We start from the raw sequence: 14,173 nt of genomic DNA on the forward strand, positions 1-14,173 counted from the left end.
ATGAATAATGAACGCATGTTGCTAGCTGCTGAGATGGGAGGACAGATTGTTGAGAAGCAGACTGATGTTAAGAACCATCGCCTCTGCCAGGTTCTCTGTGCGATCACTGCCCTTGGCTTGGTGACCTTTGCTTCATATCTGCTCCTCGGTCAACTCGGAGTTTTATCGTCAAAACAGGTGCGTAGATTTATCTTACAAAAGAGACCGCTGTCAGTCTTTACCAGCTCCCTTTCTACCTTCCTTTCTCTCTCTTTCTCTCTTTCGATTCTTGTGTGAAAATAAGTTGTCTCTGTGTTTTAACGAGATGTTAATCACTTCAGACAAGAAGTTTCTTGCTTAATCATATCTCTGGCCCGTATCACTCTGTGTGTTAGTTGATAAGTTAATGAGTGATGTATCTCCATATGAATGTCCGTCCAACACTGAAAGATGAATGTGTTCATTCCGTGCTATTTCATGATTAGTATAATTTACCTGCTAAGAGCCATTCACTCCATTTTTGGGTTAGATCTTGACTTTGGGGATGGTATAAAATGAGTGACAGCAAATCCGCTGCCTGATTTACATAGAAACGTAGAAGCACGGAAAATTTACAGCACAGAAGGAGGCCATTCAGCCCATCATGCCTGTACAGGCTCTTTGAAAGAGCTCTCCAATTAATCCCATTTCCCCTGCTTTTTCCCCAGGGCCCTGCAAAACTTTCCCTGATTTTTATTTCCATTGAAGTAAAACGGGCAACCAATTTGCAATCGCCTGTCTTACTATCCCGCAAGAGTCAAGATCTAAACCCTTTGAGTCGACATCATAGAAACAATTCTGCAAAGAATTTCCTTCTCTATTGGACACTCCTCAGTGTTCGCTCCTCCCTGGGTTCAGCTCGCCCATTTTGTTTAATGTTTCTATAAGTCCAATGTTGTTCCCTTAGAGTTCAGGCGCACCTTTAGCAAGCTGAAGGAGGTTCCATTTCCAGGCCTTTTCCCCTTCCTGTCTGACGCGGGCCCTTTAGCTTATTAGCAAAGGGAGGTGCGTGCAGTGGTGTCACCATTAATCTCCTCCCCCGCCAGAGGAAATCAGCAAGTAATCGATGACTGAGTAGCAAGAGTGTCGCTAAGACTCAATGTGGGTGTATCTTCATTGCCTGTAAAGTGACCTAGCAAGCCAGTCTGAACAACTAGGAATGGGCAGATTCCTGGAGGTTTTAATCACACGATCTCCCATCTTCAGGCACCCTGCCACACCACCCCCCCACTCCTACCATTGGTTGCCCAACACAACTACCCTGGCGGCACCCTGTTTTCTCACAGCCAATCGGACAGCAAATAGACCCATGAATATCCGATTGGATGATTCTTGACTATCAGTCAAACAGCCCTTTTAGTTGCCTCTCTGATATTTTTAAAACTAGTGCACAAAAGCGCTCAATGCAAATTTAAAGAAAAGCAATTCTTTTTTGCAATGCTCTGGATGATTTTTCCCTTGGTGTTGCTTGTCACAGTGTCCTGGAGATTGTTCTTTAACTCCTGAAGGCTCCAGGGGCAATCCTGGAGGGTTGGCAGTGAATGGTGTCCTTGCCAGCTAGGTTCGACATCCTGAGAATGAGTTCTGTGCCATATGTGTCGTAGCCCCTCACAGATCCCGGGGATCACAGGAGTTTAACAAGCATGAACATTCCCTGGAATGTATGCAACTACTCATGCTCCCTCTCCCCTTGTTTCAAAGCAGTTTCCCAGTTTTTCTCCACTCCTACTCTGCACAAGAGGCCAGAGATCTCAGAGGGTTGGAGGGCTGGAGGAGGTCACTTTCCACTCTCATGAATATTGATGTTATCCAAAACTCCAATGTCTGCATCCTAACTCACATCAACACCCATTCTACCAAGGGCCACCCTGTGTTGCATTGGCACCTGGTCCGTCTGTGTTTTGAATTTAAAATGATTACCCTCATTTTCAAATCCCTCCCTGACCTTATCGCTCCCTATTTCTACACTCTCCTCCAGCCCTACGCTCTCTGAAATCGCTGTGCCCCTCCAATTTCTGGCATCCTGCACACCCCCAGTTTCATTAGTCCACCCTTCAGCAACCATGCCTTCAGCTGCCTGGACCCTAAGCTCTGAAATTCCCTCTCAAACTCTGCTTCCTCCTTTTTAAGGCGCTACTTAAAACAAACCTACCGTTTTTGCTTCTGCTAATATCTCCTTAATTGGTTCAGGGTCTGATGGCACTCCTATGCAGCGCTTTGGGATGTTTTAGCATGTTAAATGCAAGTTGGTGTTTTTAGCGATAAGGAGAGGCAAGGCCATGGAGAGACATGTTGTCCTTGTTTGTTCCCATAGAAAACGGCTCTGATCGTAAAGTCTGCCCAGGGTCAGGGTGTAGGAGACCTGCCAGCGGAACCTCTTAATGATGGTGAGTGTTCTCCCTCTCTCGTTCACTTTCACCTGTTATCAGTTTCGGTACAGGGGTGTTACATTGGTGATTTACCAGATCATCATACTGAGAGCCCTGCTTTTCTTTTTCAGACCTGCCTCGTCTAATGAATGTGGTGGGGAAAGCTCCAAAGAAGATTGCAGTCCATCTGACAGGTAGGTGACCATCTATGTATAAAGGTCTTGAATCTAAGGCTGGTCTGTCATCACTGAAGACATCAGACTCCAGATGCCAGACTTCATTCTTTAAGCCAAGTGAAGAAGGAAGCCAGTCATTGACCTTTCTGCTTGAAGCACTTTACACCTGTACATGTGCAGCATGCTCTGCTGGTACATGTGAACCCGTCTCTGCCTGCACAGGTGAGGAACACCACCCTGTACAGGTGAAGTAGTCCCTGCCTATACTAGTACAGTAGTCTCTACCTGCACTGGCAAGGCACTATCTGCCTATACAGGTGAAGCAGTCTCTGCCTGTACAGGTGAAGCAGCTGCAACATGTGCAGGTGAAGCACTCTGTTCCTGTACATGTGGCTCTGCTTGTACAGGTGAAGCAGCCTCTACCTGTAGTGATGAAGAACTCTCTACCTGTACAGGTGGAGTACTCTCTGCCTGTACGTAGGAACATAGGACTCAGGAGCAGGAGTAAGCCATTCAGACATTCGATAAGATCGTGGATGTTGTGAACAAATTTCTACCTGTGGAAGTCTCCGCCTGTACAGGTGAGGCGATCTCTGCCTGTACAGGTGAACCACTCTCTGTCTATACAGGTGAAGTAGTCTCTGCCTGTAGAGGTGAAGGCCTTGCTGCCTCTATAGGTGAAGCACTCTCTGCCTGTACATGCAACCCATTTCTACCTGTACAGGTGAGGCAGTCTCTGCCTGTACAGGTGAAGCACTCTCAACCTGTACATGTGAACCTGTTTCTACCTGTACAAGTAAAGCAGTTTCCACCTATACCAAATAAAGTAGTGTCCGTTTGTACATGTGAACCTGTTTCTGCTTGTACAGGTGAAGCAGTCTCCATTTGTGCATGTAAAGCTGTCTCTGCATGTACAGCTGAAGTACTCTCCGCCTGTACAGGTGAACCTATTTCTACCTGTACAGGTGAGACAGTCTCTGCCTGTACAGACAAAGCACACGCAACCTGTACATGTGAACCTGTTTCCACCTGTACAAGTGAAGCAGTTTCCATTTGTACACGTGAGTATGTTTCTGCCTGTACAGGTGAGGCAGTCTCTGCCTGGCTGGTGAAATTATTCTCTCTGCACAGGTGAAGTATTCTCATTCCATACAGGCAGAGAATGCACTTCTAAACAACCTCTTAAAACACACAGACCTGGTAATTGATAGTGAGTGGGAAGAATGGTCTGGAGAAAACAAGCATGGTGTGGTCACATTTTTCTATTCTTGTGATGAATTTCATCCCTACATTCTGTTCTTCCTCTCCTCAGCCTCTTTAAACACACGAGGAAAGAAGAAAGTGACCTGGCAGAGAAAGGGAGGCCTCCCTAGTGGTGTGGAGTTCAAGGACAATGGTCTTGTCATCAGGATCCCTGGTCGGTACTTTGTCTACACCCAGGTGGTCTTCTACAGCAGGGGCTGTCAGAACAAGCCCATCTATCTGAGTCACGAGCTCTACAAGCTCTCGACTTCCATCAGAACCAAGACGACTCTGCTCAGCACAATGAAGTCCACCTGCCACTCCGTCCAACACGGAGACCCCTGGTACAAGACCACGTACCAGGGCGCCACTTTTGAGTTTGTGGGGGGAGATCACATCTTCTCCAGGGTTGGTGGGAATGAAGTGCATTACGTGAACACTGAAGTGGGAAAGAGCTACTTTGGGTTATTTGCTTTGTGAAGAGAATGATAGGGCTTTTCATCCCTCCCCCAACCCAAGCAGACAGCGATGAGGACTAAAGAAAATCTGAATGAATAAAGTCTAAGGGAGTAGGAGACAGGAATTCCTGGGCCTGGAGAGTGGGGGGAAGGGTGAAGAGGAGAGGGGGATGGAGCAGCAGGGTGGAGTTTGGATAAGCTCCTGGTTCTGCTAAGTTACTCTGAAAGTTGAGACGGGAGACAAGGCTGACACCTACATGTGGCAGCTCTGAAAGAGAAATTCTTGAACACCCCTTTACCAACTCTGATCAAACTGAACACGAGCGGGAACCAAGTATTTGTGACACTATCCTTAGCCCTAGGACCACTGGAAGATTCCTCAGAACATGCTCCTGTGTTTAATAAGGTTATTCCTGAAGAAGGAGGTGCAAGGGTTGTTCTCCTTGGAGCAGAGAAGGCTAAAAGGTGGTTTGATAGAGTTGTTTAAAGACATGAAGGATTCAGATAGATTAAATGAAGGGAAACTGTTTGCAATGGCTTGATAACCAGAGCGTACAGATTTAAGGTGATTGGCAAAAGAACCGGAGGTGACCTGAGGAAAAAGTTAGGATATGGAAAGTACTGCCTGATAGGAGGGTGGATAGCATTTCAATAGTAACCTTCAAAAGGGCATTGAATAAATATTTCAAAGAGAAAAAAATTGCAGGGGAAAGAGTGGGGAAGTGGGACTAACTAAGTTGCTCTTCAAAAGAGCTGGCACAGACTCGAGGGGCCGAATGGCCTACCTTCATGCTGTATCATTCAATGATTTCATGGATTAAGGAAATTCCCAGATCCGCAAATGGAATCTCAGTCTGATATTTAGATTGTTGAACCTGTGTGACCAGATACTGGTCTTTCGACCAGTATGTCTTGTACCGTATAAGGTAACTTATATAATATATCTAAGATAATTTTCATGGTGTTATATTTTATTTTTATTTATTCATTGATATTTAATTTTGAATGTAACTTGTACTGATTTGTCACTGGGGAAGTATTAATTGCTGGTTGGAAATTTCTCACTTCTCAGCTCCTGGAACAGGCCGGGAGCAGATTTTGGGAAATTTCGTGATTCCCTGCCCCTCCCCCTCCATCTCCCCTTCCCCATTCCATGATTTTCCACCTATTAATGGAAATTTGTGATGCAGAACTTCCCAACATGCTGCAGGAACTGAGGCGAGTGAATGGTTGCTATGGAAATCTTGTGCTCTCACAACGCGCTGACAGAATTTTAGGAATATATTCTCGGAGTGTAGGCCTCACTGGCATGGTCTGGATTTATTTGATCTAAGAAGGTAGTGGTGTGCCAAATTCTGCCACAAAATTGTTTTGATACATACTGAAGAACGTAAGAAATAGGAGCAGGAATTGGCACAGTGGCGCAGTGGTTAGCACCGCAGCCTCACAGCTCCAGCGACCCTGGTTCAATTCTGGGTACTGCCTGTGTGGAGTTTGCAAGTTCTCCCTGTGTCTGCATGGGTTTTCTCCGGGTGCTCCGGTTTCCTCCCACAAGCCAAAAGACTTGCAGGTTGGTAGGTAAATTGGCCATTATAAATTGCCCCTAGTATAGGTAGGTGGTAGGGAAATATAGGGACAGGTGGGGATGTGGTAGGAATATGGGATTAGTGTAGGATTAGTATAAATGGGTGGTTGATGGTCGGCACAGACTCGGTGGGCCGAAGGGCCTGTTTCAGTGCTGTATCTCTAAACTAAACTAAACTAAATTCCACCCCTCGAGCCTGCCCTGCCATTCAACAAGATCATGGCTCATTTGATGAAGGGCCACTGACCTGAAAGGTTAACTCTGCTTCTCTTTCCACAGACGCTGCCAGAGCTGCTGAGTATTTCCAGCGTTTCTTGTTTTTATTTCAGATTTCCAACATCCGCAGTATTTTGCGTTTATATCATGGCTCATTTGATCTAACCTTGGCCTCCACTCCACTTTCCTGCATGTTGTCCATAACCCTTGACTCCCTTATAGTTCAAAACTACAACACTTGCTCAAGTCAGCCATCTTGTTGTGGGACTGACCAGATAGTGACGGCAGTTTTGCCCCTCGAAAGGGCATTAATTAACCAGCTGGGTTTTAACAACAACCTGACAGCTTCATGGACACTTTTACTGAGAACAGCTTTTTATATTTCTAGTTTTTTATTTAAACTGAACTCAGATTCTCAAACTGCCAATAGCGGGGTTTGAACTGAGCACTTGCTGGATTACTAGACACAGTAACATAGCCATTACTTCACTGTACCCCTTTGGGTGCAATTTGCTTCAAACTTCATTTCCTCGTGGCGTGCTTGTTTTTTTTTTAGCTGTCTGATTAAGGATTCTAGTGTAGAATGATGCTGACTGCGCCCATCAAGAAACGGGTTAACCACCACCACAGAGTAGTGCAGATAGGAATTGGACACGAATGTGTCAACTTGTACACTAAAAATAGGGTGCAGAGGAATTCACACCTCCAAAAGAGTGTTCCAGCTCGCTGTGACCCAACTATGTGTCATGTGAAAGCACCAATCTTCTTCTGAACATATCCTCAGAGGACGAAAAAAAATGAAGCAGCTTTTTTAAAATCTATTAGCCGATGTCTCGCAAGACATTCCTCGTCGATTGTTCGAGAATATAAAGGCAGGAGTGTCACACCATGAAGCACATTTTGCAGCCTAATTCCTTCCGAGGTACATTCCGAAATCAGTAATTGTTTCTCTTGCAGCGGCTTGTAAATCCCCAAAGTCCGCGAAAACTGCCAATAAAATGGCTGGCTCTCTTTATTTTGCATCTGTGACAAAGCGTGACACTGAAAAAATAGCACCCGATGTGTGAGAAACACATTTTATGCTGCATGTATCATTTTTTTTAAATGTATTTTGAATGTATTTATGCTATTTTTATGCTATTTCTGAATATGGAATGCCATGCAGTATTCTGTCTACAGACAAAACCGACTATACACAAGTAATAAAGTATTTTTATAACTCAGCTCATTCCTCCGATACTCATTCCTCCGTTTCCTGCTCAGTACAAGCCATCAATCCCGCCCTGAATTTTCTTGGAGCTTTTGGGGAATGCAGTGGGGCAGGCTGGAGGAAGTGGGTAGGAACGTTGAGACAAGACCCAGTGAGGTCAGTTCCCTGCCCCTCCTTTACACTGAAACTTCTGCCCACCTACAAAATGGCAGGCAAGGGATGTTCCCTCCTCCAAATGGCGGAACAGGATGTGTGCCCATCCCACTACAAATGGGTGAAGATGGGGCGTTTCCTCTCCAAATGGGCAAGTAGTGGGTGTGCCCCCTACAAATGGGCAGGATCATTCAATGGCGTGAATGGCATCATTAGGGCGGCACAGTGGCGCAGTGGTTAGCACCGCAGCCTCATAGCTCCAGGGACCCGGGTTCGATTCTGGGTACTGCCTGTGTGGAGTTTACAAGTTCTCCCTGTGTCTGCGTGGGTTTCCTCCGGGTGCTCCGGTTTCCTCCCACAAGCCAAAAGACTTGCAGGTTGATAGGTAAATTGGCCATTATAAATTGTCACTAGTATAGGTAGGTGGTAGGGAAATATAGGGACAGGTGGGGATGTTTGGTAGGAATATGGGATTAGTGTAGGATTAGTATAAATGGGTGGTTGATGTTCGGCACAGACTCGGTGGGCCGAAGGGCCTGTTTCAGTGCTGTATCTCTAATCATAATCAACAGATTCATTCTTGCAATTACTGCCTTTGCTACGCTTAGTGCAAAGCACACTTGAGTGGCTCAGGAGCCCAGTGTTGATTAAAGGCATCTGATTCTGCTATTGATTCAAGGATAGGGTTTATCTCCAGATCAACATGGACAGTATGAGGGAAAGAGAAACAGTGGGCGTTACTTGGAAATGGGGAGGGCATTTAATTGGGCGAAATGATGGCGGGTGGGGACCCCACCACCTTCCCACCTCCACCTCAATTAAGGGCGTGATGGGAAGGCCCATGGACAGCCTTCCCGCTTTGCTGCCAATTGAGGCCCTTAGGGGGCAATTCATGCCCGATTAATGGCCTCTTCCGGCTGCCGTTGGTATTAACCCAGTGGCGGGCAGACCTGTCGCCACACAGGGAGGACGACATGTAAACCCGTGTGGGGTTACTTGTGATTTCGTGGGTGGTTGTGGGGTGGTGGGTTCTCCCTTGTTCAGAGGCACTCAGTGTCTGATCGAGGGACCTGGCATTGGAAAGGGAGGCCTGCTGAGAGCCACCCCCACGCCCTTGCTATCGCCCGTCCACCCCCCCCACACCTCTCTCCCTTGCCACCCCCACCCCATTAAATTCCTCATGCCATCACTTAGCTCTGCCGTAGGTCACTCTGCGATCCTGGGCCTCCAGTGGGTGCCATTCGAGCAGCAGCCCAGTTAATGCCCAATTAAGGGCCTCTTCCTGCTGCTGCTGGTATTGACCCAGTGGCAGGCAGGCCTGTCACCACACGGGGAGGATGACAGGCAAACCCGTGCAGGGTTGCTTTTGGACTCCCAGGAGGTGGGGTGGAGGAAGGGGTGGGTCCCTCATTCAAAGGCACTCGGTGCCTGATTGACGATTATGGCATCGGGAAGGGGGAGCCCGCAGAGAGCCGCCCCCACTGCCGAACTCCCCCCCCACATCCCTTCCCCCATGACCCACACCCCGCAAAACCCTTCCTACCAACACTTATTTCTGGCCTGGGTCGCTCCGCAATCCTGGGCCTCCGGTGGGTGTCAATCCGGCAGCAACCACTACCTATCCAGTGGCACTGCCAAGCAAAAGAGTTGCCAGCCTCTGATTGGCCAGCAGCTCTTGGGAGGCAGGTCTTCCCGTCCCCAGGGTCCTAATCCCTGGAAAGGCCCGCCCATGGCCTCTCAAGTGCCTAATTGGCGAATCATACAGGGGACCTACTCCAAAGGGGGCAACATGGGTCTCTTGTCAGCTTTCCAGCTGGTGACGGAGACACCCCCGCCTTCCCCACCCCTCACCTCCATAAAATTCCCCTATTAAGAGAGAAACAGTGGGTGAGAAACAGTGAGTGAGAAACAGCGAGTGAGAAACAATGAGAGAGAAACGTGAGAGAAACCGAGTGCAAAACAATGAAAGAAAAACAGTGAATGAGAAACTGAGAAAAACAAGAGACACAGTGACTAATATTGAGGGAAACAGTGAGTGAGAAACAGTGAGAGCGAAGCAGTGTATGAGGAACAGTGAGAGAGAAACTGGGAGTGTAAAATAGTGAGGGAGAAACAGGGAGAGGGAAACAGTGAATTTGAAACAGAGAGGGAGAAACAGCAAGTGAGAAAGAGAGAAACAGTGAGACAGAAACGGTGAGAGGGAAACGGTTCCTAGGCCCGACCATCTTTCAGCTGCTTCATCAATGACCTGTCCTCCATCATAAGGTCAGAAATGTGGCTGTTCGCTGATGATTGCACAATGTTCAGTTCCATGCGCGACTCCTCAGATACTGGAACAGCCCGTGTCCATATGCAGCAAGACCTGGACAATATCCAGGCAAGGACTGATAAGTGGTAAATAACATTCACGCCACACAAGTGCCAGGCAATGACCATCTCCAATAAGAGAGAATCTAACCATCTCCCCTTGACATTGAACAGTATTACCATTGCTGAATCCCCCACTATCAACATCTTGGGGGGTTGCCATTGACCAGAAACTGAACTGGAGTAGCCATATAAATACCATGGCTATAAGAGCAGGTCAGAGGTAGGAATCCTGTGACGAGTAACTCACCTCCTGACTCCCCAAAGCCTGTCCACCATCCACAAGGCACAAGTCAGGAGTGTGATGATATACTCTCCACTTCCCTAGATGGGTGTAGCTCCAACAACACGGGCCGGCACAGTGGTGCAGTGGTTAGCACCACAGCCTCACAGCTCCAGCGACCCGGGTTCAGTTCTGGGTGCTGGCTGTGCGGAGTTTGCAAGTTCTCCCTGTGACCGCGTGGGTTTCCGCCAGGTGCTCCGGTTTCCTCCCACAGCCAAAGACTTGCAGGTTGTTAGGTAAATTGGCCATTGTCAATTGCCCCTAGTGTAGGTAGGTGGTGGGGATGTGGTAGAGAATATGGGATTAATGTAGGATTAGTATAAATGAGTGGTTGTTGGTCGGCACAGACTCAGTGGGCCGAAGGGCCTGTTTCAGTGCTGTATCTCTAAATAAATAAATAAAATAAATGAAAAGAAACTCAATACCATCTAGGACAAAGTAGCCCACTTGATTGGCACCCCATCTCCAACATTTACTCCCTCCAACGCACAGTGACAGCAGTGTGTACCATCTACAAGATGCACTGCAGCAACTCACCAAGCCTCCTTTGACAACACCTTCCAAACCTGCGACCTCTACCACCTAGAAGGACAAGGGCAGCAGATGCAGGGGAACATCACCACATGCAAGCTCCCCTCCAAGCCACACACCATCTTGACTTTGAACTATATTGCCGTTCCTTCACTGTCGCTGGGTCAAAATCCTGGAACTCCCTTCCGAACAGCACTGTGGGTATACCTTTCCCACATGTACTGCAGCGGTTCAAGAAGGCAGCTCACCACCACCTTCTCAAGGGCAATTAGGGATGGGCAATAAATGCCGGCCTAGCCAGCAACGCCCACATCCCATGAAAAAATTTAGAGAGAAACACAGTGAGAGAGATAAAACAGACAAAATGCGTTCAAACTGAGGAGAACCCTCCCTGAATCTAGTATCAGTCCATCTCTTAGAGGTTGTAGGGGCTGTAGTGAGCCCATGATTAAATGAAGCAGTGTACAAAATATAATCCTGGGATGAAATCACCACTGTCCATAATTGTTGTAAAAAATAATTTCCTAGTGCTGTTGGGAATGGTTTAAACTAGATTGACAGGGGGATGGGAACCTGAGGGCAGTTTCAAATAGGACAATTTCAGAGCAGGGTAAGGGAGGCAGAAAATTAGCAAGTGATTCTGAAAGGCAGAAGAAGCAAAGGTTAACAAATGTACAGCACAGGAATTTGGCAGTGTTAAAAGGTATTTATTTAAATGCAAGGAGTATAGTAAATAAAGCTGATGAACTGAGGGCACAGATAGACACATGGCAACATGATATCATTGCTACAACAGAAAATTGGCTTAAAGAGGGGCAAGAACGGCAACTCAACATCCCTGGATATAAAGTTTTCAGGCAGGATAGAGAGGAAGATAAGAAAGGAGGGTGCGAAGCATTATTGGTTAAGGAATCAAAAACAGCTGTGATGAAGGATGATATGCTAAATGAATAATCAAATGAGGCCATATGAGTTGAGCTCAGAAATAAAAAAGGGGCAGCCACACTACAAGGAGTATACTATAGACCCCCAAATAGTGAGACGGAGGTAGAAGAACAAATATGTAGGCAAATTTCAGAGTGCAAAAATAATAGGCAATAATAGTTGGGGATTTCAAATATCCCAGTATAAACTGGAATACAAACAGTGTGAAGGGCACAGAGGGGACACCATTCTCGAACTGAAAAAATATTGGCAGGTAAAATCAACAAAAACCCAAAGATGTTTTATCAGTACATTAAGAGCAAGAGGATAACTAAGGAAAAAGTAGGGTCTGTCAGAGATGTACAAGGGAACTTACACATGGATGCAGAAGGGTTCTTAATGAGTTTTTTATCTCTGTCTTCACAAAGGGGAGGGATGATGCAGACGTTGTAGTAAAAGAGGAGTGTGATATATTAGATATGATAAGCATAATGAGAGAGGAAATATTAGAGGGTCTGATATCCTTGAAAGTGGATAAATCACCAGGGCCGGATGCATTGTATCCCAGGCTGTTAAAGGAAGCCAGGGAGAAAATGGCAGATGATCCAAGGAGAATTTTCAAATCCTCACTAGATACAGGTGAGGTACCAGAAGATTGGAGGTCTGCGAACATTGTAACATTGTTTAAAAAGGGTGCGAAGGATAGACCAAATAATTAAAGGCCAGTCAGTCTGACCTCGTTGGTGGGTAAATTATTAAAATCAATTCTGAGAGATAGGATAAACTGTCACTCAGAAACGCATGGATTAATCATGGATGGTCAGCATGGATTTGTTAAGGGAAGGTCGAGTCTTCCTAACTTGATTGAATTTTTTGTGGACGTAACAAGGAGGATTGATGAGGGTAGTACAGTGGATGTGGTCTACATGGATTTTAGTAAGGCATTTGACAATGTCCCATGTGGATGACTGGTCAGAAAAATAAAAGCCCATGATATACAGGGGAATGTGGCAAGCTGGGTCCAAAATTGGCTCAGTGACAGGAAACAAAGGGTAGTAGCCGACGGATGTTTTTGCAAATCGAAAGCCATTCCACACCATGCCACGGCATTCCACAGGGCTCAGTGTTGGGTCCCTTTCTGTTTGTGGTATACATTAATGATTTGGACTTAAATGCTTATTTGGGAAATTTGCACATGACACAAAAATTGGCCATGTAGTTGATAGTGAAGAGGATAGTCATAGACTCCAGAATGATAACAATAGTTTGGTTGAGTGGGTGAAAAGTGGCAAATGGAATTCAATCTGGAGAAATGTGAGGTAATGCATTTGGAAAGGGCAAACAAAGCAAGGAAATACACAATAAACGGGAGGATATTGAGAGGGGTCGAAGAAGTGAGAGACCTTAGTGTTCATGTCCACAGGTCCCTGAAGGTGGCAGGACAGGTAGCTAGAGTGGTGAAGAAGGCATATGGAATGCTTTCCTTTATTGGCTGAGGTATAGAATACAAAAGCAGGGATGTAATGCTGGAACTGTATAAAACACTAGTTAGGCCACAGTTGGAGTATTGCGTACAATTCTGTCACCACATTACAGGAAGGACATAATTGCCCTGGACAGAGTACAGAGGAGATTTACAAGAATGTTGCCAAGGCTTGAAATTTGCAGCTATGAGGAAAGATTAGATTGGGTAGAGTCGTTTTCCTTAGAACCGAGGAGGCTGAGGGGTGACTTAATTGAGGTGTACAAAATTATAAGGGTCCTAGATAAAGTAGACAGGAAGGACCTGTTTCCCCTAGATCAGAGAGGTCAATTACCAGGGGCACTGATTTAAGGTGAATGGTAGAAGGATTAGAGGGGACATGAGGAAAATCATTTTCACCCAGAGGGTGGCTGGAATTCACTGCCCAGATCGGTGGTGGAGGCAGAAACCCTCAACTCATTTAAAAGGTACCTGGACCTGCACCTGAAGTGCTGTAACCTGCAAGGCTACGGACCAGCTGCTAGAAGTGGAATTAGAATCGGCTGCTAGTTTTTTCCAGTTGGCGCAGACACGATGGGCTGAATGGCCCCCTTCTGTGCCGTAACCTTTCAATGGTTCTATGGAAAGCGAACTCAGCAACAATTATAGGTGTTGATTCTCACCTCACCCACTGAAAGTGCTATAAAAACTGCATTGCACTCGATCCCATCAGTTGACATCATTAAGAATGATCAATAACTAAATGCTTGAAATGACAATTAATTTCACCATCGAATATTCACGGGACGCTCAATGCACTCGAGTCTTTAAACCTGAACATCACTTTTAAGACAGTGGTCTGAACATGTCTAACCATGTCTGTTTGATAGGAGCAGCAATGAAGAGAGGAAGTGGGCATGGTGAACTGAGAGTTACATGGAGTTTGGGGCAGCTCAGACCTCAGAGGTGTTGTTTCCATTCCAGTTAAAACTGAAACTTATCACTGTTTCCCTTTTCCTTTGCATCACTTGTATGCATAGGTTCTTCCAGGGCAGCCAGAATATATAGAGAACTCCTATCACTGGCAGAGACACAGACAAGCTCAGAGAGCTGAGAGTGAGAGTCGCTGGGTCAGAAACAAGGCTGCCACTAACAAAGCTCCGACCGACATCTAACACC

General features: G+C 46.3%; 1 protein-coding gene across 1 annotated transcript; it reads left to right on the forward strand.

Moving 5' to 3' along the window:
- LOC137345679 (tumor necrosis factor-like) lies at nucleotides 1-4,285 on the forward strand. The gene is made up of 4 exons (XM_068008944.1): nucleotides 1-177; nucleotides 2,333-2,405; nucleotides 2,519-2,581; nucleotides 3,876-4,285. The coding sequence occupies exons 1-4, from the start codon at nucleotides 1-3 to the stop codon at nucleotides 4,283-4,285; spliced, it is 723 nt and encodes a 240-aa protein (XP_067865045.1).
- Nucleotides 4,286-14,173: the final 9,888 nt, after the last annotated feature.

This window comes from Heterodontus francisci, chromosome 29 (genome assembly GCF_036365525.1).
Source record: "Heterodontus francisci isolate sHetFra1 chromosome 29, sHetFra1.hap1, whole genome shotgun sequence".
Classification (NCBI taxonomy): Eukaryota; Metazoa; Chordata; class Chondrichthyes; order Heterodontiformes; family Heterodontidae; genus Heterodontus; species Heterodontus francisci.

Coding starts and splice junctions, on each gene's coding strand:
- LOC137345679 (XM_068008944.1), top strand. CDS start 1: ATGAATAATGAACGCATGTTGCTAGCTGCTGAGATGGGAGGACAGATT. Junction 178..2,332: donor GAGTTTTATCGTCAAAACAG/GTGCGTAGATTT, acceptor TTGTTCCCATAG/AAAACGGCTCTGATCGTAAA. Junction 2,406..2,518: donor AGCGGAACCTCTTAATGATG/GTGAGTGTTCTC, acceptor TTTCTTTTTCAG/ACCTGCCTCGTCTAATGAAT.